This window comes from Saccopteryx bilineata, chromosome 4 (genome assembly GCF_036850765.1).
Source record: "Saccopteryx bilineata isolate mSacBil1 chromosome 4, mSacBil1_pri_phased_curated, whole genome shotgun sequence".
Lineage (NCBI taxonomy): Eukaryota > Metazoa > Chordata > Mammalia > Chiroptera > Emballonuridae > Saccopteryx > Saccopteryx bilineata.
In genome coordinates, this window is record NC_089493.1 from 160,930,302 (window position 1) to 160,954,900 (window position 24,599).

The window sequence follows — 24,599 nt, forward strand, 5'->3', positions numbered from 1 at the left end:
CAGCTGCGGGGCAGCCACCCCGAGCGAGGACCCGGTGGGCCGGCTCCTGCCGCCGCCGCAGCCCGGCCCGCGAACGCCCGGCAGGCGCGGAAACACGCGGTTGTGTCTGTCAAGGTAGCATTCCCTGCTGGGGTGGCGGTGGTCTTCGAGGAGGGCCCCTCAGCTGACCTCGAGGAAGCTGCGGACCGGAACACGGGTTCCGCCTTGGGCCATGGTGACTCGCGGACGCCGAATTGCCCACCGTCAGCGCGCTGTCAGGGAACACGGAGGCGTGACCTGGTTTCTTTAGCCGCCCGAGGCGTGAGGTTGGGGGGGGGGACCCCTGAGGAGCGATCCCGTCCCCGGCTCGAGGCCAAGGCGCCTTGCACATTCCCCTTCCCCACCCTCGCCCTTGATTTGCCCGAAGTCGGTGGTCTGGGGGGGGGGTTACAGCCTCGGTTCTTTTCTTGTGTCCTCCGTGGTGTTTCGTGTGCAGGGCGAGCGCGGGACCGGCCCCTGGGTCCAGTCGTGTGCCAGCGACGGAGGGTAAGCTCTGAGGATCGCCTGTCCCGTCCCCCCTCAGTCGCGCGTCGGGGATGCCAGGCCCGCGACGGGACGACAGCCCCGCCGCCGGAGCGCGGCCCCGAGAAAGCTCGGCCTCGCAGGGTTCGCAGGACCGCAGTGTAGACAGCTTACACTTGCCGCGGGGAACTCGGTGTCCGAGCGGAGAGTGGACGCAAGCCTTGCTTGTGCTGGTTTTGTCGTCGGCACGTGTGCCCAAAAATGTACCCCCAGATACGAAGTGGAATAAATTATGATTATTTCAGGGCCCGGCTAGCTGCTTTCACCCTTCTGTCCCAGCATCGGGAGCAGAGGGGAAATGCTGCTGGTCAAGGATTTTAGCAGGTTGCCCAGTTCAATTTCTGTGTGACTCTCTCCTTTGCATCTCAAAGGCTGTTCTGAGTCCACATATATTTTGAAAATTTCAGTGCTTCATATGAGTCACTTAAAGTTATTCTAAAATGAAAGGATTTTTTAAAAATGGATAGATCTTATTATCACAGAGAGACTTTTGAGAGTATAGAAAACTGCTCAATCACTGATAAAAAGTGAAACACCCATAAGCTGGCTGTCACTGCTTTAGGGACATTTGTTTGACATAACTACTTACCTTTTGTCTTGTTGAAACCTGGATGATGTTATCATTTGACTTGCACATTTTTTTTTAAATGTAGATTTTAGATTTAGCAGGGAACTTAGAGGTGATGTGGGCTGCAGAGAACAAATATTTTTTACCACAGTCCCCAAAAATTATTTTTTTGTTCCTCTCGTGGCTTATATTTGTGGGAAGAGGTATAGTCGAGAGCTGTGTGTTTGAAAGCTGTTTGGAAACAAATCCTCAGCTCTCCTGTCCAGGCCACACCTCCCTTGTCACCCGTAGGGATGACTGAGGATTCCAGACCTTAGCGGAGACTGTCAGCCTGTGTGGCAGCTGTTGGATTTCTCACTGTGCCACTTTAGGAAGTAACTTAAAGGACATTGGCTTATTACTTCCTGTTCACTTTCATCTTGCTGCTTCCAACGGGTTTGTCTAGCCTTTTAGATAGTTTTGAATCTTTATTCTGTTACCTGTAGTATTTATACAACATTTCTAGTGTTGTGGTAATTTAAAACTTGAGACTTTTAAAAGTACTTTCTGTGTATTCATTTGACCAATGTGGAAGAACCTGGTGATGGTGCATTAGATAGTTGCTTCCATTGCTACCACCGCTATGGCTTTTTGGGTGTTTAGTCTTTCATCTCTGACTGTCTTTCCCTCAAGAAGGCTGTGGGAGAGTTCTTACTTTTTGAGGATCTGATTCACATGGTCACCTGAACCATCCAAATTAGTAAACATCAAAAAAAAAAAAGGAAATCGGGTTAGGGTGGTTAGTGAAGCCACTAAGTGGGCTTTGAGTCATCACTACACTTTCTCAAACGCTAATAAACCTGTTTTGTACTCTAGAATTGTGCTAAAGATCACTGCCAAACTTGCTCATCTCTCCCTTATCACTTGATGGGATCCTGAATTCTGGTTTAGTCTTCCACCAGCCCTCACAGTTCTAGAGAGTGACAATCAGGTTCCTTCAGCAATGAGGTAAGTAATTCATCTGATCCTGAAGACTCGAGTGAACTGATGTGAGTGAGATAGGTACTTGCATACCCTCTTCTTAGGCACCTTGGGTAGTGATTCCCTGTGTGTATACTCTTATCAGATTACAGTACTTCATTATTTTCTAACATAAAGAATTTTCTAACATAACATTATTTTCTAACTGCAGACATGAAAGTAGCCAGATTGATGATTCAATATAAAAGTTTCTGCAGTAAATTGTGTGTCATCTGATTAAGGGAACACAAGTCACTTGACTTGTTTTTCTCTTATTTGTGGTATGCAAAGAGAGAGAGCTAACCTTGCTGTTGTCTGGAAAATAGTGGTTTGGATAATAGTAGAGCAGATGACAATGGGGGGAATCAAATTTTGATACTGGTCTCTAATACATTCTCCCTGTCTGTTCTCCAAAACTCTGAGGAATCAGATGCAATCTGGCAGGTAGAGATTTAAGGGAAGTTTTTAGTTGCTAAATAGGTTGCTTCCTCCACCTCCTCTGTGTTGTTTAATTTGGCTTACAAAAGTAGTAGAATGCATTTATTTATTTTTTGGTTTATGACATTTATTCATGATGCTGAGGCTGTGAGTTTTATTGTGGTGTAAACCAGTTATTCTTTTCTTCCATGTCTATAGACTACTCCTAACTATAACAAGTTGCTGTGCCTAAAATTGGCCAAATCTCAAAGAGAATATGAATGAATCAAGTAAGAAGGAATCAATTATATCAGTCAATATAGGTGAAAAATTTAAAAACCACAGAAGCATATGTTCTGTTAATAGCAGACTAGTCAAACCAACTATATTTATGTGGGAACAATAGGTAATCAGAGTTCTGTCTGCTTATTTAATTATTATAGTTGTAGTAGTAAGTATGTGCTGCTAAAAACTGGAACTGAATGGTTTACATAGCCTATTAACATAAAAATGTAATCATGGACTACCTTAAATTTTTTCTAGTATCTCTCCGTATGTGCGCATTAAAATGTGAATTTTCAGAGCCATTTGATTTACTGCCTTCCATTTTAGTAGAGCTTCAAATGTAATTCCTGGAAAGGGTTGTACTATTTCCACTAACCAGACCAGTTATTTTTATTTTTTTATGGACAGGTTTCCTTAAAAAAAAAAGTTTGATAATCAGCCCTGGCCGGTTGGCTCAGCGGTAGAGCGTCGGCCTAGCGTGCGGAGGACCCGGGTTCGATTCCCGGCCAGGGCACATAGGAGAAGCGCCCATTTGCTTCTCCACCCCTCCGCTGCGCCTTCCTCTCTGTCTCTCTCTTCCCCTCCCGCAGCCAAGGCTCCATTGGAGCAAAGATGGCCCGGGTGCTGGGGATGGCTCTGTGGCCTCTGCCCCAGGCGCTAGAGTGGCTCTGGTCGCAACATGGCGACGCCCAGGATGGGCAGAGCATCGCCCCCTGGTGGGCAGAGCGTCGCCCCATGGTGGGTGTGCCGGGTGGATCCCGGTCGGGCGCATGCGGGAGTCTGTTTGACTGTCTCTCCCTGTTTCCAGCTTCAGAAAAATGCAAAAAAAAAAAAAAAAAAAGTTTGATAATCAGTAATTTCCTAACAAACACTTGCAACATATACAATGATATATAAATATCCAAAGCATGAAAATTATTGACTTTTTATTTATACATTCTGATGAATGTGTTTTTGTGGTATTTTGCCAACCTAGCCAGTGAAATCAAATGGATGTTGGTGAGTACCCCATGGCAGCACTTACTTCATTTCGTTCATTCAGAGTGAACTGTAACGTGGAAGCCTTCTTTAGGTAAGAAAGGTGGTAGTTTGAAAAAGAAATGATCAATTTCTAAAAATGATCATGCATGTTTAGGCTGGAATTTTGTATCATTTTCAAGCTAAGAAAGATCAATTTGTCTTGCATTCTAAAATGTAGTTTATAGGTGCTCATTGCTATAAAATTACTTTATATGAAGTTTATGATTTGTGGATGAGCTTTATGCTCTGAAAACTAATGTATGCAAGGAAAAACTTAAAAAAAATTTTTTTAATTTACTGTGTTGACATGGTTTCAATGTTATTTTTAATGGAATTATTGGTACATAATGTCCTTTAGTTATGGTGATTCTATCAGTGAATTGGCAGTTTAATGATTTTACTAAATAGTTTAACAATCAATTCATATTATACACAGTCAGATTTAATATATCGCACAATTCCTTTGTTTAGAATTGCAAGCTGTTTTTTTTAACCTGGCATTTGAAAGAAGTCTGTTTTATTTTTTGCTTCATTGCTTTTCTAGTAAGGGATTATATTCAGGATAACTTTTTTATAATACCTTAGTGAAATTTTAACTGTCCATTCTATAGGCTACCAAATAAACTGATTACAAGCAAAATGTCAATAAATGTGCTTTACATCAGAGTTTAGAATCCAGTGTCCTCTCCTTTACCTTCCTTGGGCCATCATACTGTTTCATTTTAGGGAATTACCATTAAAGAATAGGTCAGCCCATTCACGATAGCGTATGCTTTGAATTACTGATGTCCGCAGTTTCATATATTCTACGTTGTATTGCTGAACCAGTTCTCCATTATGCATGTCATTTTAGTCAGATACAAATGTATGTGGTAGCTCTTATATATGATGCTTGAGACACAGCTTGCAACTATTTTTGTTTTCCATTTCAGTTTTCCAAACCCTAAAGATGACCTTTCATTTTGTTCAGTAACTCAGTCCTGCTTCTGTGATCCAACTGTATGTTGTGATTAAGAAATGTTTTACATCAGAGTGACACATAAGACAGAAATATTTCTGTATTAAATAAATATTTCATTAGATTTAAAGATATATTTTAATTATGGCACTGAGTCTTCCACATATACATTTCTAGCATTCAAGGGTGAAAAGAGGCTTGACTAGTTAACCAACATTAAAGTTTAGAACTACTCTTTACCATTACTATTTTGCCTCTCAAATAATATACTTAAAATGCTTTGGATTCTTATGTAAGAATATGTACAAGATAACTCGGTATACTTGAGTATATCTGAAATTTGTTGGAACTTAGTTGTATTTCAAGCTGACTGATATGTGGAGATTTATTATTTCTTTCTTTCTGTTGGAGAAGAATGCTTTTTACTGTTTTACCTTGGAAGGTGTGTTGCTTACACAGACTTTGCTCCTGACATGTCCAATTTCTCTAGAGCTCCTATGTCTTGAGTATCATCTGAAAATTGTAACAGATCATTTGAATTTTTGTTTGACTTGTGCATCAACCTAATGAATTTGTTCAGAAAAATATTGATATATTGGACAATTTAAAATAACAACTACAACATTTATTGAGCACTTATTATGTGCTGGTATTTAAGGTACTTTAATTTTCCCAACAACCATTTGAGATGGTACTGCTGTTTTCCCAGCTTTCCAGATGAGGAAACAGGCTTAAATTAATTTTCTCAGACAAGATCACGTGGTTAGTAAATCACATGGTTAGCAGAGCTGAGACTCATTGAAACCTATGTGTTCTTTCTTTATTTTTATTAATTTTAATTTATCGTGTTTACATAGATTCGAGTGCCCCCCTAAATATATCTCCCTACCACCACACCCGTGTTCCCCTCAACATCCCTCTTGGCCCCCTCCCCCAGCACATTCCCCCCTTCCCTCCAGGATTTGCTTTCCTGCTCTCTCTAACTCTGTGTTATTCACTAATTTCTTTCCCTTCTCTGGTCCCATCCTCTCATCCCCTTTCCCTCTGTCCACTTTCCTTATGGTCCCTTTGATCCCGCCTCTGCCTCTCTTTGACTCCTCAGTACACATTGTTCATTAGATTCCTCATATGAGTGAGGTCATATGTTATTTTTCTTTCTCTGCCTGGGTTATTTCACTTAGCATAATAGTTTCCAGGTCCATTCATGTTGCAAAAGGTAAGATTTCCTCTTTTTTCATGGCCATGGAGTATTCCATTGTGTATATGTACCACAGCTTTTTAATCCACTCATCCACTGATGGACACTTGGGCTGTTTCCAGATCTTGGCTACTGTAAACAATGCTGCAATAAACATGGGGGTGCATTTCTTCTTTTGAATCAGTGATTTGGTGTTCTTAGGATATATTCCTAAAAGTGGGAGGCTGGCTCAAAAGGCAGTTCTATTTTTAATTTTTTGAGGAATCTCCATATTGTTTTCCACAGTGGCTACACCAGTCTGCATTCCCACCAGCAGAGCAGGAGGGTTCCCTTTTCTCTACATCCTCGCCAGCACTTATTATGTGTTATTTTGTTGATGAGCGCCATTCTGACTGGTGTGAGGTGATATCTCATTGTGGTTTTAATTTGCATTTCTCTAATGATTAGTGATGTTGAACATTTTTTCATCTGTCTGTTGGCCAGCTGTATGTCCTCTTTGGAGAAGTGTCTATTCATTTCTTTTGCCCATTTTTTTGATTGGACTGTTTGTCTTCCTGGTGTTGAGTTTTACAAGTTCTTTATAAATTTTGGTTATTAACCCCTTATCAGATGTATTGTCAAATATGTTCTCCCGTTTGTGGTTTGTCTTTATATTGTCTTTAGCTGTGCAGAAGCTTTTTAGTTTGATATAGTCCCATTTGTTCATCCTGTCCTTTATTTCACTTGCCCATGGAGATAAATCAGCAAATATATTGCTGCGAAAGATGTTAGAGAGCATACTGCCTATGTTTTCTTCCAAGAAGCTTATGATTTCATGACTCACATTTAAGTCTTTTGTCCATTTTGAGTTTATTTTTGTGCATGGTGTCTAGTGGTCTAGTTTCATTTTTTTTGCAGGTAGCTGTCCAATTTTCCCAACACCATTTGTTAAAGAGACTGTCTTTACTCCATTGTATGCTCTTACCTCCTTTGTCAAATATCAATTGTCCATAAAGGTATGGGTTTACTTCTGGGTTCTCTGTTCTGTTCCATTGATCCATATGCCTGTTCTTATACCAGTACCAAGCTGTTTTGAGTACAGTGGCCTTGTAGTATAACTTGATATCAGGAAGTGTGATACCATCCACTTTATTCTTCTTTTTCAAGATTGTTGAGGCTATTCGTGTTCTATTTTGGTTCCATACAAATTTTTGGAATATGTGTTCTATATCTTTGACGTATACCATTGGTATTTTATTTTATTTTTTTAATTAATTAATTTATTTATTTTAGAGAGGGGGGGGAGAGAGAGAGAGAGAGAGAAGGGGGAGGAGTAGGAAGCATCAACTCCCATATGTGCCTTGACCGTGCAAGCCAGGGTTTTGAACCAGCAACCTCAGTGTTTCCAGGTAGACGCTTTATCCACTGCACCACCACAGGTCAGGCCTACCATTGGTATTTTAATAGGAATTGCTTTGAATTTATAAATTGCTTTGGGTAATATAGACATTTTAATGATGTTTATTATTCCTATCCATGAACACGGTATATGCTTTCACTTGTTTGTATCTTCCTTGATTTCTTTTATCAATGTTTTATAATTTTCCGAGTAAAAGTCTTTAACCTTTGGTTAAATTTACTCCTAGGTAATTTATTTTTTTTGTTGCAATAGTGAAGGGGGGCATTGTTTTATTTGAATTTTTTTTTTACAGAGACAGAGAGAGAGTCAGAGAGAGGGATAGGCAGGGACAGACAGACAGGAATGGAGAGATTAGAAGCATCAATCATTAGTTTTTCATTGCGCGTTGCAACATCTTAGTTGTTCATTGATTGCTTTCTCATATGTGCCTTGACTGCGGGCCTTCAGTGAACCGAGTAACCCCTTGCTCGAGCCAGCGACCTTGGGCTCAAGCTGGTGAGCTTTTTGCTCAATCCAGATGAGCCTGCGCTCAAGCTGGCGACCTTGGGGTCTCGAACCTGGGTCCTCCACATCCCACTCCAACGCTCTATTCACTGCGCCACCGCCTGGTCAAGCGGGATTTTCTTAATTTCTCTTTCAGACAGTTTAATGTTGGTGTATAAAAATGCCCCGGCCCTGGCCGGTTGGCTCAGTGGTAGAGCGTCGACCTGGCGTGCGGGGGGACCCGGGTTCGATTCCCGGCCAGGCCACATAGGAGAAGCGCCCATTTGCATCTCCACCCCTCCGCCGCGCCTTCCTCTCTGTCTCTCTCTTCCCCTCCCGCAGCCAAGGCTCCATTGGAGCAAAGATGGCCCGGGCACTGGGGATGGCTCCTTGGCCTCTGCCCCAGGTGCTAGAGTGGCTCTGGTCACAGCAGAGCGACGCCCCGGAGGGGCAGAGCATCGCCCCCGGTGGGCAGAGCGTCGCCCCTGGTGGATGTGCCGGGTGGATCCTGGTGGGCGCATGCGGGAGTCTGTCTGACTGTCTCTCCCCATTTCCAGCTTCAGAAAAATACAAAAAAAATAAAAAATAAAAATAAATTAAAAAATGCCTCTGATTTCTGAATATTAATTTTATATTCTGACACCTTGCTAAATTCATTTATCAAGTCCAGTAGTTTTTTGACTGAGACTTTAGGGTTTTTTTATGGACAGTATCATATCAGCAAATAATGATAGTTTTACTTCTTTTCCAATTTGGATGCCTTTTATTTCTTTTTCTTGTCTGATTGCTGTGGCTAGGACTTTCAGAACTATGTTGAATAAGAGTGGTGAAAGGGGACACCCCTACCTTGTTCCTGATCTTAAGGGAATTGCTTTTAATTTTTGCCCATTGATTATGATGTTGGCTGTGAGTTTGTCATAGATGGCCTTTATCATGTTGAGGTATGTTTCCTGTATTCCCACTTTGCTGAGAGTTTTGATCATAAATGGGTGCTGGGTTTTATCAAATGCTTTTTCTCCATCTGTTGATATTATCATGTGATTTTTCTCCTTCCTTTTGTTTATGATGAATCACATTGATTGATTTGTGAATATTGCACCAGGCTTGCCTCCCCAAAATAAATCCCACTTGATCATGATGTATGATTTTTTTCATGTATTGCTGGATCCAGTTTGCTAATACTTTGTTGAGAATTTTAGCATCTAAATTCATCAGGGATATTGGCCTATAGTTTTGTGTCTTTGCCTGGTTTTGGAATGAGGATTATGCTTGCCTCATAAAAGGAACTTGGAAGTCTTCCCTCCTCTTGAATTTTTTGAAATATTGATAGCTTGAGAAAGATAGGAATTAGTTCTTCTTTGAATATTTGGTAGAACTCGCCTGTGAAGCCATCTGGCCCAGGGCTTTTGTTTGTTAAGAGTTTTTTGATAAATGTTTCAGTTCTTGTTGTAATTGGTCTGTTTAGGTTTTCTGATTCTTCCAAATTGATTTTTGAAAGATTATATGTTTCAAGGAATTTGTCCATTTCACCTAGGTTAATTTTATGTTAATTTTGTTAATTTTATGGCATACAGTTCTTCATAGTATTTTCTTACAATCCTTTATATTTCTGTTGTATGAGTTGTTACTTCTCCACTCTCATTTCTAATTTTATTTATTTGAGTCCTCTCTCTTTTTGTCTTGGTGAGTCTGGTTAAAGGTTCATAATATTGTTTGCCTTTTCAAAGAACCAGCTTTTGGTTTCATTGATCTTCCTTATTGTTTCTTTGGCCTCTATGTCATTTATTTCCACTCTGATCTTTACTATTTCCTTCCTTCTACTAGCTCTGGGCTTTACTTGCTGTTCTTTTTCTAGTTCTTTTAGATGCAGGTTTAAGTTGTTTATTTGAGCTTTTTCCTCTTAAAGTATGCCTGTAATGCTATGAACTTCCCTTTCAGGACTGCTTGTGCTGTGTCCCATAAATTTTGAGTTGTATGTTCATTTTCATTTGTTTCAAGGAAATTTTTTATTTCTTCCTTGATCTCATTGTTAACCCATTCATTAATAACATGCTATTTAGTTTCTAAGTGTTTGAATATTTTTCAGTTTTTCTATTGTAGTTGATTTCTAGTTTCATGCCATTGTGATCAGAGAAGATGCTTAATATGATTTCAATCTTCTTAAATTTATTGAGACTTGTTTTGTGTCCTAACATGTGGTCTGTCCTAGAGAATGTACCATGTACTTGAAAAGAATGTATATTCTACTGCTTTAGGGTGAAAGGTTCTGAAGATATCTATTAAATCCAGTTGATTAGTGTGTCCTTTAAGGCTGCTATTTCTTTGTTAATTTTTTTTTTCTTGAGGATCTATCCATTGATATTAGTAGGATATTGAAATCCCTACATTTATAGTATTGCTGTTGATGTCATCCTTTATATCAATCAAAATATGGGCTTTATGTATTTAGGTGCTCCTATATTAGGTTCATAGGTATTTATAATGTTTATATCTTCCTATTGGATTGCTCCCTTTATCATTATGTATGACCTTCTTTATCCCTTACTATAGCCTTTGTTTTAAAGTCTATTTTGTCAGATATAAGTATTGACACCCCAGCTTTTTTTTCATTTCCATTTGCATGAAATATTTTTTTCATCCCTTTACTTTCAGTCTATGTGTATCTTTTGTTTTGAGGTGGGTTTCTTGTAGACAGCATATGCACGGATCCTGTTTTCTTTTCCTCACAACTACCCTATGTCTTTTGATTGGAGCATTTAATCCATTTACATTTAAGGTTATTATTGATATATAGTTGTTTATTGCCATCTTGTTCTTTAAATCTACATTTCTCTTTTACTAGATTTTTCCCCCTTTGTTCTGTTTACAATAGGCCCCTTAACATTTCGTGCAGCATTGGTTTGGTTATAATGAATTCCTTCTTGAGGTGTTTTGTTTTTTTTTTTGGTCTGGGAAGCTTTTTATTTTTCCTTCAATTTTAAACGATAGCCTTACTGGATAAAGAAGTCTTGGTTATAGGCTCTTGTTTTGCATCTCTCTGAATATTTCTTGCCATTCCCTTCTGGCCTCAAGTGTTTCTGTTAAAAAGTCGGATGTCATCCTTATGGGAGCTCCCTTATAGGTGATTGACTGCTTTTCTCTTGCAGCTGTTAGTTTTCTTTCTTTATCTCTTAGCTTTGGTATTTTAATTATGATGTGTCTTGGTGTAGGTCTCTTTGGGTTCCTCTTTAATGGGATTCTCTGCTGCTTAAACTTGTGTGACTTTTTCTTTCATCCATTTAGGGAAGTTTTTAGCTATGATTTCTTCAATCAGGTTCTCTATCCCTTGTTCTTTCTTTTCTCCTTCAGGAACCCCTATTATGCGGTGTTGTTTCTCTTCATGTTGTCACAGAGCTCTCTTAGAGTTTCCTCAGACTTTTTGATCCCCTTTTCTTTTTGCTGTTCTTCTTCATGCTTTTGTTTATCTTGTCCTCTAAATTGCTGATTCTATCCTCTGTTTCATTTCATCCAGCCTGCTTTTAATTCCTTCTAGTGCAGTCTTCATTTTTGATATTGTATTTGTCATTTCTGTCTGATTCTTTTTTGTGATTTCAGTATCCTTTTTGATGCTTGCTGTCTCTTTATTTAGGTGCTCATTTTGTCCATCCATTGTTACTCTAAGATCTTTGAACATCCTAACAATCATTATTCTAAACTTTGCATCCGGTATCTTGGTTATTTCCATCTCATTCAGTTCTTTTTCTGGGAATTTCTCTTGTTGATTAATTTGGATTGAATTTCTCTGTCTTCCAATTTAATCTCTGTTTGGACTGCTTCTTTGGATGTGTTGTTTGTTGTTTGTGTAGCTAGCTGAATATAGGGTTGGTGTTGTCTGCCTCCAGCTTTCACTTGTGTTGTTTCTAGATCTTCTTGGGTTGTTCTCAGCTGTTGTTTGTAATCTGCTATGGGCTACTTGTCTGCTGTTACTGCTCTTTTTGCTATTTGTGTCAGGATTTTCTATGCCTCAGCCTGGTCAGGTGTGAGGAGGCCTTCTTTAAGATACCACTCTAACTAGGGTTGTTAGGTCCTGAGCTGATGCTCTATGTATCTGGTCGATGGATGTGCCAGCCCTGGAATTCCTGGCTGGAACCTGGTGCAGACCAGTGGGGGTCACTGCTTATGACTGGCCCTTAGCAACCTTCTTGGAGCTACAAGTGATCCAGAATTTGTGGCTGCCTCTGCTGGGCCCAGATGCCATTATAAATATCAGCTGCACTTTTAGGCTGGTTTTTATCTAATCTTGGCCAGTGCATGTGAGCAGGAGTGCCTCTGGTGGACGGGATAATTGCTTCCCTTTGCTGGCTTGGTTCTCCCAGGAAAAATGGCCACTTTAAGTTTGGGGAGTGACCCAGTACGGGGTGGCTGTCCCCCACAGTCTCTCCCTGTGTCCTCAAGACCACACTCTTCTCTCTCAATTCAAGTCCTCTCAGCGCTCCCCACTCCCGGAGCCCTGGGTAAGTGGCTGTGAATGAGGTTTTCTGCACGGTCCCTTTAAGATGGAGCCTGGGTCTGAGAGTTCAGTCTCCCTCTCACAAACAGTAACCCTGCTCTTCTTTCAGCTAAATACTGTCCATATGCCTCCTCTAGTCTCTGGGGCTCTGGTCCTGTGGGTGTGGACCCACAACTCTCTGGGCAACCCACCCTGCCATGAGAGACTCTCTGGGGCGCCTCTCGCTCCTGGGAGTAGGGAAGCCCCTTCTGCATCTCTGCCCATCCTACCAGTCTCAGTGTAGTTTCTTTGGTGATGCTTGGTTATAGATTCCTCTTAGTTTAGTACAAAGTTGGTTTTTCAAGATGATTGTTCCTAAGTTAAGGTGTAATCCACTTTGGTTCTGGGAGCTGGAAGTTGTAACATCTGTCTACTCCGTTGCCATCTTCTCTCTCTGTTTTTAATTGTGTTTTACTGTCCCCCAGAACCCCCAGGAGTTCTTAGCACAGTTGCAATGTGATGCTTCTGTGTAGGAGATAGTAAGAATACTATAATTGCCTGAACAGGCAGTGGCACAGTGGATAGAATGTCGGACTGGGACACAGAGGACCCAGGTTTGAAACACCGACATTGCTGGCTTGAGTGCAGGCTCATCTGGTGTGGGCACAGCTCACCAGCTTGAACCCAAGGTCGCTGGCTTGAGCAAGGGGTCACTCGCTCTGCTGTAGTCCCCTGGTCAAGGCATATATGAGAAAGCAATCAATGAACAACCAAGGTGCCACAACAAGGAATTGATGTTTCTCATCTCTCTCCCTTGATGTCTGTCCCTGTCTCTCTCTCTATCACAAGAAAAAAAAAGAATACTATAATTGACCAGGAATAAACCTGGGACATGCACAGCTTTTTGGGACACTTCCTCTTTGAAGCCTCTCTAACCATGCCCTCCCACATACAGAATCAAGTATATAGCATTGCCTTATTTTTTCATTGCAAGTTGTCCCAATTTTAGTGATGGCATTTATCACTGCACGTCACCATATGTGCACACAGCTCTTTGAGAACAGTTCCTCTTATTTATCTGTGTATCCCCAGCACATATCAGTATTTATTAATGCATGAAAGTGGAAGATTACTTTTTGAATTATCTTAAACTGTTTTTCACTATCTAATGTTATTCTATATAATTAGAGCACAAATATATGATGGAAATGTGAAAAAATGATCACTCAATGTTTGTTAATGTTTATAGAATGAAGAGGAACAATTTATCTGTTGTGAATAAAATTGTTCAGCCTTCACCAGCACTGAAACAGCCAAAGCTTGGACTCTCTTCTTCTCTCAGCCAGACTCATATGTACACTGTTCTTCTAGACTGGGGGAGTTTGCCTCACCATGTAGTACTACACATTTTTCAGTATCTTCCTTTAATAGATCGGGCCCGGGCATCTTCTGTATGTAGGAGATGGAATGAAGTTTTTCATATGCCTGGCCTTTGGAGGAAGTTTGAGTTTGAACTGAACCAGCCAGCTACTTCATATTTTAAGTCCACTCATCCTGACCTCATTCAGCAGATTATTAAAAAGCATGCTGCCCATCTCCAGTATGTCAGCTTTAAGGTAGGAAAAATAAGTGTTAAATAGAAACCACAACTGATATTTTAACATTTTTAATATCTAGAGCTTTATGTTGAAGCAGTCAATGAATTTTGGAGAATTTTTATCTCAGACTATTTTCTGTAGTTATTTGCATAGATTGAGATGTAGAATTTGAGCTATAATTAAATATCTTAAACTTCAGTTTCTTCAACTGGATGCTATTAAAATTCAGGTAATTGTAAAAGATTTGAAAGTATGAAGTGCTTAGGAAGTTAATTTGTCATCTTTATTTCTCATTTTTTTATGTGAGACAGTTTGTATAAAGAAAAAATGCTAATTTATTTTATGACATGATGGGGTAAATATAATTTTGCAAATGAATTCTATTAAATAAGTATTTGCCCGTAATTTTCTAATAAGTTACCTTCATGAAACTAAGATTTAAACTTGTCTTTATAGGTTGACAGTAGCACAGAATCAGCAGAAGCTGCCTGTGATATACTTTCTCAGCTGGTGAATTGTTCTATCCAGACCTTGGGCTTGATTTCAACAGCCAAGCCAAGTTTTATGAATATGTCCAAGGTAAAGATGCTCTGCTTTTTCATGAGATATACTAAAGTTCTTAAATATTGTCAAACTATTAGAAAAGATTCTTTTCCTAAAAATGGACTATTTTTTTGTATTTAAAACAATTTTCTGTTGATTAGCACTTACTTTTGCTGAAATGTGCATGGTTTCATTCTTGAGATATATTTTAGTAGTTGTTTCCCCAGTAAATGCTATTAATATAAAATTTAGATGTATGATTTTCAAGTGCTAGGTTACTTAGTTACTTTGAATACAGGGAAGGTAGAGCCAGTATAGAGCCTTTCCTATAATTTTAGAGTCTCTTCATTGGAAGTGAACAGCATAATATATAAAAAAATAAACTATATTTGCTAGGACGTTGCTTGAGTCCATGTTGTAGAAATTCCAAAACAACAGTGGCTCAAAACACATGACTGAAATTTATTTCTCTTACATTAAAGAAATCCTTAGGTGAGACAGTCTGTAGCTGGTATGAAAATGTTTGGAACCAAGGCTTCCTCCAGGTTCTCCGTTCTTGCCAAGGTGTTTTCTTCATACCCAGTGTCAAAGATGGCTTTCTGAGTTCCAGCCATCACATCCTTGTTCTGGACAGCTGGATGGAAGCAATAGTGGGAGCAGGTTGTGCCTCCCTTTTCCAGGAGACTAGTCATAAGTATCGCATAATGCTTCTGCTTGTGTCCTTGGCCAGAATTTAGCCCTCTGACCACACCAGAGTTTTTAGAGGCTAGAAGAGTCTTTTAACTGAGTGGCAGTATGCCCAGCTAAATATTAGAACTAGATTACCAAAGAAGAAAGGATGAGTGGTTGTTCAGAAGCAACCAGCAGTCTCTGCCCCAGAAACTAACTGTCTTCTCTTCATTCAGGCTTCAGCTTGAATGCCATCTCCTTAGAGAGGCCTTCCTTAGCACCCCCTCCTTCAGTTACTCTCTTCTATGTTACAATATTTTAGCCCCTTTATATCATTCATTAGTACTTGAAAATGCCTTATTTAACATGTTTATTCTTTCCTCCCCAGATCAAATCATAAACTCCTTGAAGACAGAGATTCTTATTTGTTTATTTCCCATTATAAACCCAGAATTAGCCTGACCAGGTGGTGGCGCAGTGGATAGGGCATCAGCCTGGGACACAGAGGACCCAGGTTCAAAACCCTGAGGTTGCCAACTTGAGCACAGGCTCATCTGGCTTGAGCACAGGGTTGCTGGCTTGAGCCCAAAGTTGCTGGCTTGAGCAAGGGGTCACTGGCTCAGCTGGAGCCCCCCCCCCCCATCAAGGCTTGTATGAGAAAGCAATCAATGAACAACTAAGGTGCCACAACGAAGAATTGATGCTTCGCATTTTTCTCCATTCCTGTCTATCCCTATCTGTCCCTCTCTCTGTCTCTGTCTCTCTCGCTAAAACTAAACCAAACCAAACCAGAATTAGAATAGTGCCTGATATAGTATAATTACTAATTATGGTTGTCAGTAAAACTGACTAATGAAACTTTCCTATAGAAGAGATTAGAGGAATAATAACATCTTCTCTCTCATAAACTGTGCCATGGCTCTCTTTTAGCAAGCATTTCTGCTAGCTTGTTTATCTTTTTAAGAGATGTGCTGAAAAAAATAGGTCAGTTGGGGATTAGAGTAATAGAAGTAATTAGATGAAAATTTACTACTTCTAAATGGTTATTTCCTTGTTTATAAACTTTGGAATCAGATTAGCCTAAAATTTTTAGATTGTAAGTTGTCTCTCATGTATATCAGCTTGGAGAGCCAGCTTCTAGGTTAGCTGATGAAGACACCAGAGTGGGGCAGTGGTGATTGGCAGGCTTTATTTCAAGCGCTTCCTCCACAGTGAGATGGGCCCTGTGGCTTCTGGGGAAGTTATGGATCTCTCTCTCTCTCTAAGCCTCAGTTTTTTTTCATTTGTACACTAAGGGGAAAATAAAATAGAAGTACAGCATTTTGCAAGGCATAAAAAGTGCTAAAAGAATATATTGTTTCTATAATGAAATTTGTACAGGTTTCCCCTGCTATCCAAAAGCAGAGCTTTCCTAGAAAACCTTTTTAAACCCAAATGGTGTAAAGCAGTGGTCCCAAAACCCCGGGCCGCGGACTGGTACCAGTCCATGGGCAATTTGGTACCAGTCCGCAGAGAAAGAATAAATAACTTACATTATTTCTGTTTTATTTATATTTAAGTCTGAACGATGTTTTATTTTTTAAAAATTAACAGATTCCCTCTGTTACTACATTCATCTAAGACTCACTCTTGATGCTTGTCTCGGTCACGTGATACATTTATCCGTCCCACCCTAAAGGCTGGTCTGTGAAAATATTTTCTGACATTAAACTGGTCCGTGGCCCAAAAAAGGTTGGGGACCACTGGTGTAAAGCAAAGAAGCCATTATCTTAGGACACATCTTATTGACAGATGCACAAAACAAGTTGAGACGAAGCACAAATGCTCACAGACACAGGTCAAAGCCGTGGCAACTTGATGCTGGGATGCGGAGTGTAGCTCCTGGACAAGGAGCTTGGCAAGGCCACTTTTGCTGCTCAAGGTGCACGCTGACTCTACCACGGCTCGCTGCAAAGCAGATGCTGAACAGTATTTTAACTTTTTGCAGTTTCTCATAAAAGTGGAATCCTCTGGATTTCTTTCAGTTCGTGAAAACAGGTTCTGCTGTAGGTCTTGTGTACAAGTGAAGTGGGCAGACCTGTATTCTAATGCTTACCTGTGTCCTTCAGAACTAAGAGTCCACTGAGAGTTGATTAAAGGGGGAAAAAAAACCTTAAATTTTCTAACAAAAAAAGAGTAATGTATTTATATTGCTCTAACAATGTTTAGCATAAAGTTTAGTAAAGAGGTCTAGCCATCCACTATTTAAAAATGTATGTAAAGCAGTTAACTAGGTTAAGCCAATATGTTTTCTTATAAATGAATTAAGATTTATAATCAATTTGGTCATTCTAATAGGCACAGTAGATCCTTTGGTAGAATCCAAATTGATTTTGAAAAAGGAAGAATGATCATGCATGAATTTAGTTTCCAGACTTTCTATCTGTGTCCAAAAATCCTGGAGCTGCAGACTTGTAAAGCTCCACCCATTTTGAGTACAAACTCTAAGTTAATCAGTCTTTAAAACAGAAAGTTTCAAAATATTTTTGTTTAATCTGCTAGCAAAAAGCATGTTACTGAAGAATGATATCATTTATTACTTTATTCATCAACAAATATTTACTGAGCTACTACATGTCAGATACTATTTTAGGTGCTGGAAATACAGGAGCAAATAAACCAGATAAAAAATCTTTCTTCTAGGACAGGGGTTGAACAGTACAGAGAATAAATACTTGAGGCTGTGTGGCTTGTGCCGTTTTTCTACAGCTCTCCTGCTGCATGCTGTGAGCTCTGCCTGGCACGGTGTGAAAGCCAACATAACAGGACATGCTTGAAGCAGTGTGGCTGTGTTACAGTAACTTTAATTATAGCCACTGAAAGAGTTTCATTAACTTTCACATGTCTTGAAATTTTCTTCAATACAGTTTTTGCAATTATTTAAAAGTGTAAAAGCCATTCTTAACTCATGAGCTGTACAATAACAGACTGTGGACTGGATTTGGCTAGAAGACCACAACTTGCCAATTTCTAGTAAATAAGTATTATACAGTATGTCTGTAAAGTCATAGTGCACTTTTGACTGGTCACAGGAAAGCAACAAAAGACAATAGAAATGTGAAATCTGCACCAAATAAAAGGAAACTCTCCCAGTTTCATATCTATTCAGTGCAGTTTGATGTGGGCTCACACACAGATTTTTTAGGACTCCTTAGGTAGCTATCCCATATAGTCTCTACACACTCGTCACTGACTGATGGCCTACCAGAACGGCGTTTCGCCACCAAACTGCCAGTTTCCCTCAACTGCTTATCCCACCGAGGAATGTTATTCCTATGTGGTGGCGCTTCGATATTCACATTGCACTTTTGTCACGCATTCGAATTTAGCAAGCCACAGAACACACTGAACTTTCCTCTGTACCATCCACATCTCGACTGGCATGGCCGTGGGCTGTTCTGTTATATACACGATGTTACGTCATCATCTACGCATGCGCACATGCTGCCACATCATCCTACAGAAACTGGGAGGGTTTTCCTTTTATTTGGTGCAGATTTCACATTTCTATTGTCTTTTGTTGCTTTCCTGTGACCGGTCAAAAGTGCACCATGACTTTACGGACACACTATCTTTTTAATATTGAAAACTAAACCCTTAAGAGTGAAAATAATTGAAACACATATTTATGAAATCTTTGTAACCTCTTTATCACCGTTCTACTTATGAATTATAAAAGTATTAAAAAAAACTATATTATAAAGGTGTCTTCTACTGGTCAGTGGTGCTAAGAAAAATAGTAATATGACAATTGCTTTTACTATGTTCTCATAAGCATATGTTGATATAATAGTTTCAATGAATTATTTGATTGAGCTGTAGATCTTTAAATAATGTTTTCATAATTTTTTTCTTGTTGCCATGTAAGTCTCATTTTGTGTCAGCACTTACAGTTGTTTTTGTCAACTCAAAATCATTGTCGTCAATTAAAATTGAAGACACACCCGTGGATGATCCCTCCCTGAAGATTCTTGTGGCCAATAACAGTGATACTCTAAGACTCCTAAAAATGAGCAGCTGCCCTCATGTTTCATCTGATGGTAGGTTATATTTTTAAGCTTGCATGATATTTTTTTACTATAGTAATAGTAACAATGCAGTTTTTTTGTTTTGTTTTTTTTTTGTATTTTTCTGAAGCTAGAAACTGGGAGAGGCAGTCAGACAGACTTCCACATGCGCCCAACCGGGATCCACCCGGCACGCCCACCAGGGAGCTACGCTCTGCCCACCAGGGGGTGATGCTCTGCCCCTCCGGGCGTCACTCTGCTGCGACCAGAGCCACTCTAGCGCCTGGGGCAGAGGCCAAGGAGCCATCCCCAACGCCCGGGCCATCTTTGCTCCAATGGAGCCTTGGCTGCGGGAGGGGAAGAGAGAGACAGAGAGGAAGGAGAGGGGGAGGGGTGGAGAAGCAAATGGGCGCTTCTCCTGTGTGCCCTGGCCGGGAATCGAACCCGGGACTTCCATACGCCAGGCCGACGCTCTACCACTGAGCCAACCGGCCAGGGCCGAATAATGCAGTTTCTTATTGGAAGGAACTACATGCTTCTGAAACATAATTTATTAAACTTTTTTCAAAAAAGTCTTAATCTGTAATCCAGAGATAGTTTAAAATACTTATCCTAAGGGTATTTTAGTTATGTATATAGTATTATATATATATAATTATGTATATCTTGGCATCCATCTCCTCAGAAATCGTTAGATGTCTATTTTAGTAAATAATGGATAACTAATATGAAATGTAAATTGACGAAATGTATATTAGTATGGTCTTTGTTCTTAAGAATTTTTCCCCATTTTCCACAGGAATCCTTTGTGTAGCTGATCATTGTCAAGGCCTTAGAGAACTGGCATTGAATTATTACATGCTGAGTGATGAACTCCTCCTGGCACTTTCCAGTGAGACTCATGTGAACCTTGAACATCTTCGGATTGATGTTGTGAGTGAAAATCCCGGACAAATTGGATTTCATTCTATTAAAAAACAAAGTTGGGATGCACTTATTAAACACTCCCCTGGAGTTAATGTTGTTATGTACTTCTTTTTACATGAAGAGGAATTTGAGAACTTCTTCAAAGAAGAAACCCCTGTTACTCACCTTTATTTTGGTCATTCAGCTAGCAAAGCAATTCTAGAACGCATAGGTCTTAACTCTCCACGACTAATCGAGTTAGTGGTATGTGCCAGTGGTCTTCAGACTCTTGATGATGAACTCATTTGTATTGCTAAACGTTGTAAAAACTTAACAGCCTTGGGCCTCAGTGGATGTGAAGTTAGCTGCAGTGCATTTATTGAATTTGTAAGACTATGTGGGAGAAGGCTAACCCAGTTGTCCATAATGGAAGAAGTTTTGATCCCTGATGATGATTATAGCCTAGATGAAATTCACAGTGAAGTCTCCAAATACCTGGGAAGACCATGGTTCCCTGAAGTCATTCCTATCTGGTAATTTCACCAAAGTTTGTTAACTTTTTTTTTTAAATCAAATTATTAAATTCTTTCAGTCTACACAAATATAAATTTTAAGATGCATTGCAGAAATATTTTAGCTGAAACGTTTCATCATTTGCAAAACTAGGTTACAGCAGAAACATTTGAAAAAATGAGAAATTTTGAAAAGCCAGAAATGTTCATAAATAGGGCAGAGAGACTGTGTTGTGGTTAGATAGTTGATATGCTAAACAGTGCAAATAGTTTCTAGGTATGTTCCTTAGCCTTCCTTAAAGGCATATTTTACCTTGCTAAATAAATTTATAACATTGAGGTTTGGGTCTCTTAAATTACACCATTTACAACTTTATATTTTTTTCATTGTTTCTGTTTCACTTTAGTATTAATATATTTTACAAGATATTTAGTATTAAAAACTGGGAGTAAAATCAAAATACAGAGACTGGCTTAATTATATTTCATTTATAGCACTATATAAGATATTATGATTTAATACACACTTTTAATTTCCAGTACACTTGGAACTCTATTTTATTAATTTGAGAGAAAATTGATACTAGACTAGAATTAAATAATGCTAATTCATTTTATGAAGATACTGTGATTGTTAATTGATTAGCTATACTACTAAGAGAAAAAAGTAAATTGTGCATTGTGTGTTTGGGAGCGAATTAGTGTTTATATACCTATTACTATGCATCTGAAATGATGCCAGATCCTTTGCAGAGTGAACTTATGATTTAATCAGTAACAGCAAAACTCTTTAATGGCTATGTATTGACTTTAGGTTGAAGATGTAGCTTTAAAATGACCCACAAGATCTGGTTTCTCCACACTTTCCCCTCATTTCCTTTCTATCAGGCTTCCCCTTCCCTTTTGCTCTGCTTCTCTTTCTGGTCCTTTAGATGGCTTTTCCTCAGGGAAGCCTCCACGACTCAGACTCTGTGACTTCCCTTTGTGGCGCTTGTCACTATTGGAATTTGCCATTTACTTACATGATTATCTCCTTATCCCATTGCACAGTGTAAGACCACACTTGGGTTTTTCTCACTGTATAATACACCATAGTAGGCATTCAATACATTTTACTTAAGTACTTTCTTTTTCAAACTTGTTCCCCCCAATATCTTAAATTTCTTTCAAAGAAGTCAATTTGAAATTGAAAAGAAAATTAGAATATGTTTATTATTTTTCAGTTTCAAATATTTTTAAATTAAGAAAACATTCTTAATGTTCTCACCGATTAGGAAATTAGCATACATTGTGACTTGTAAGTGCTGATTTTAAAAAATAACACATTTTCTAACCCTTTGTTTAGAAATTGTACTTAAGCATACATTCTTACCACTGTACCACATTCTTTGTTATTGTGAGTTCTATAAGAACAGCATCTCATTTTATTCACCTGTGAGTTCAAAATTTGCAAAGCAGTCTGTGGTGCATTAGTACACATTAAATAAATGAAAGTGGAGCTGATAGAACTGGCTGAAAAATAAAACCAATTTCTTAAAGACATTTGTTACTCTTGCAGATTATACCAGCCATACCTTAAGATTTCTGCTCTCTCCTAGAGCGCCAAAGCAGCACGTAGGGACTGGGAAGTCTGATTGGACTAACAGGACAAACAAAAAGGAAATGGCATACCTGAGACAGGGGTCAGACTGGTGGAGATCAGAGTTCTCAGGTGACACTTGAACCAAGTTTTGTACTGTACAGTGATGGGAGGATGAAAATGGTGATTATTTTCAAGCAGATTCACCTGCCCCAAGGTGAACAACCTGGGCTGCCAAGAACAGGGAAATGCTCTCCTTCCTCCGGAATCTCCCCTTCCTGAGCTGGTAGGACAGGACTTCAGGAAGAGAGAGCACAAAGGACAGTAGAAATACTGAAGACACAAATGTCCATTCTCACCTGGTATGAAGGTATACATACCTGAATGGTAAGGTGATAGAATGCCAGTGACATTTGCACTAGAGCTGTGGTTCTCAAATTTTTTGAAGTCAGGGCACATTTAAAATCCTATAAATAATTGTAGGCGCACTATGTACAAATTTCTGAGAAATATGTTATAATAATTAAGTAAAATATTAAAGAAAAAATATAAAGTCCAAGTGTGCTTTTATGGTAATTAAATAAATATAAGAAAATTAAATTTATTCTGACATTAAAACACATTTTTATGTTACTTTTTTTTGTTATGCTTTTTAGAATTCGTAAAAAAGGGGTTAAAAAATAAAAAAGACAAAAAAGTTATCTCTTTATATATGTAGATACATTCTTAGTAAGATTTAGTAAATTCAGCAGGTCCCGGTGCAAATGTGTTAAGTGTTTTCATTCTCGTGTTTAATGAGAAACATGAGCCTGATGTGTGCTAGCGATTTCTTCAATGTTTGGGTATATATTTTGAAAAGCAAACTCTCATTTCCTCATCAATACATTGAAGAATTTCTCTGTTTTTACTCTTAATTGTGTTGAGTGCAGAAAACCCCTACCATACATATCATCTTAACTTTGCATCAAACAAAGAATAGAAAAACTTGCCTCCAGTCTTTCCGGGGAACATGGGGGGTAGTGTAAACAATCCAGCACTACAGCTTAATAGCCTTTTGCAACCTAATCAGGTAAGTGAGGTGGGGGTTGGGCAGACTGTCAGCTTACAGCCAGTTCTCCACACCTCTGTCCCCCAAGAATCTAAACTCCAAAAACCCTGTTGGTTTTTTGGTCCCCAACAGGCACATATTTCTCTGGAATACCATAGGGAGCACCTGGAAATCTAGGGTGCAACAGTGCACTCTGGCACACACTTTGAGAACCACTGCACTGAGGATAATGAAGAGAGAGGGACTGGTGGTGGGGGAAGGTCATGAGGGAATTTATCTCTGTAGCCACCAGCAAAGAGAGAGAATGAGCACAAGTGGCCTGCTTTACATTGATGAAATGTTGCAGCTCTAAATGGTGGTCTTGAATGCCCCAGTCATTGAACCTGGTTAGCTGAGCACTAGAATGACTCTTAGAGCAAAACAGAGTAAAGCTCATCAGTTCAATTAAATGACCCTGGGTGTTCTTACTGGGTTGATAAATTGAAGAGCAAACAGTTTTAGGACAACCAAAAAAGATGAGAAACTGGAGTATTCTTGATGCTTCGTTTAATGAAAATATCACCATTTATTGTGGAAGTCCATGGAAAGTTCTATTTACCTAAGATTAAAGGATTCTAGATAAATGGAAGAGTTTGAGCTTTAGGCTTTAAAAAATATGATATTTTAGTTGTGTAAGTAAACCTGTTCTTGTTAAACTTGTGTTTTTGAGTTTGTTAAAGGATTCTGGAAAAGTTGGGATAATGTATGCAAAATGTAAATAGAACGGGAGAAGTTCTCTTATAGGTTGTACTGAAGAGATACAAAAATACGATTCCCATATTTTTATTTATCCTTCCTTATGAACCTTCCTGGGATCATTTGTATTGTGCTAACTACTAGGGAGATGGGCAGCTTTTAAAGTTATATGTATTGCTGTCAGTATGTCACTAAAAGTGATAAATGTCACAAGAATATAAGAATTCTCCCCTTTATAGGCCTGGTCCTTTAAATTGTCCACTTATCTTATATTTCCATTAAATTACTTTCCTGCAGAACCTTAAAAACATTTTCAAAATAAAAATTGATTTTGTTCACATTATTTACTGTCAGTGACCCTTATACTTGACACCACAATTTTTAAGCATATATTATAATCACTTTCATTGAGGAAGATTTAGTACTATTACTTCTCTGTCATTTGAACCCTTGCAATACTTTACGCTGAACATTTTGACACAAACCTGAAAGAAAAAAAGATTTCTTAAACACCTCTGATACGACGCACCAGAGGGCGCTGTATTCTAGTTCTTTGTAGGAAAGAAGTCCTTTAGTCTAAAGTTTGCATTTCCATTCAACAGATATG

General features: G+C 39.1%; 1 protein-coding gene across 2 annotated transcripts; it reads left to right on the forward strand.

Annotated features, from left to right (window-relative positions):
• Positions 1–39: 39 nt before the first annotated feature.
• On the forward strand, positions 40–21,030 carry LOC136335914 (F-box/LRR-repeat protein 21). Of its 2 annotated transcripts, XM_066277138.1 has the most exons (8): positions 40–114; positions 476–525; positions 1,985–2,116; positions 3,807–3,902; positions 13,606–13,972; positions 14,411–14,533; positions 19,074–19,245; positions 20,012–21,030. In XM_066277138.1, the coding sequence occupies exons 4-8, from the start codon at positions 3,820–3,822 to the stop codon at positions 20,653–20,655; spliced, it is 1,389 nt and encodes a 462-aa protein (XP_066133235.1). In that variant the 5' UTR covers positions 40–114; positions 476–525; positions 1,985–2,116; positions 3,807–3,819; the 3' UTR covers positions 20,656–21,030. The 2 variants fall into 2 exon arrangements, with proteins under 2 accessions (XP_066133235.1, XP_066133237.1); XM_066277140.1 differs by lacking the exon at positions 3,807–3,902.
• Positions 21,031–24,599: the final 3,569 nt, after the last annotated feature.

What these genes read in the sequence shown, in the direction of transcription:
- LOC136335914 (XM_066277138.1), top strand. Translation starts at nt 3,820, where the DNA reads ATGGATGTTGGTGAGTACCCCATGGCAGCACTTACTTCATTTCGTTCA. An exon ending in AACGTGGAAGCCTTCTTTAG is followed by an intron (nt 3,903 to 13,605) that starts GTAAGAAAGGTG and finishes TAATGTTTATAG; the next exon opens with AATGAAGAGGAACAATTTAT. An exon ending in GTTTTATGAATATGTCCAAG is followed by an intron (nt 14,534 to 19,073) that starts GTAAAGATGCTC and finishes TTGCCATGTAAG; the next exon opens with TCTCATTTTGTGTCAGCACT.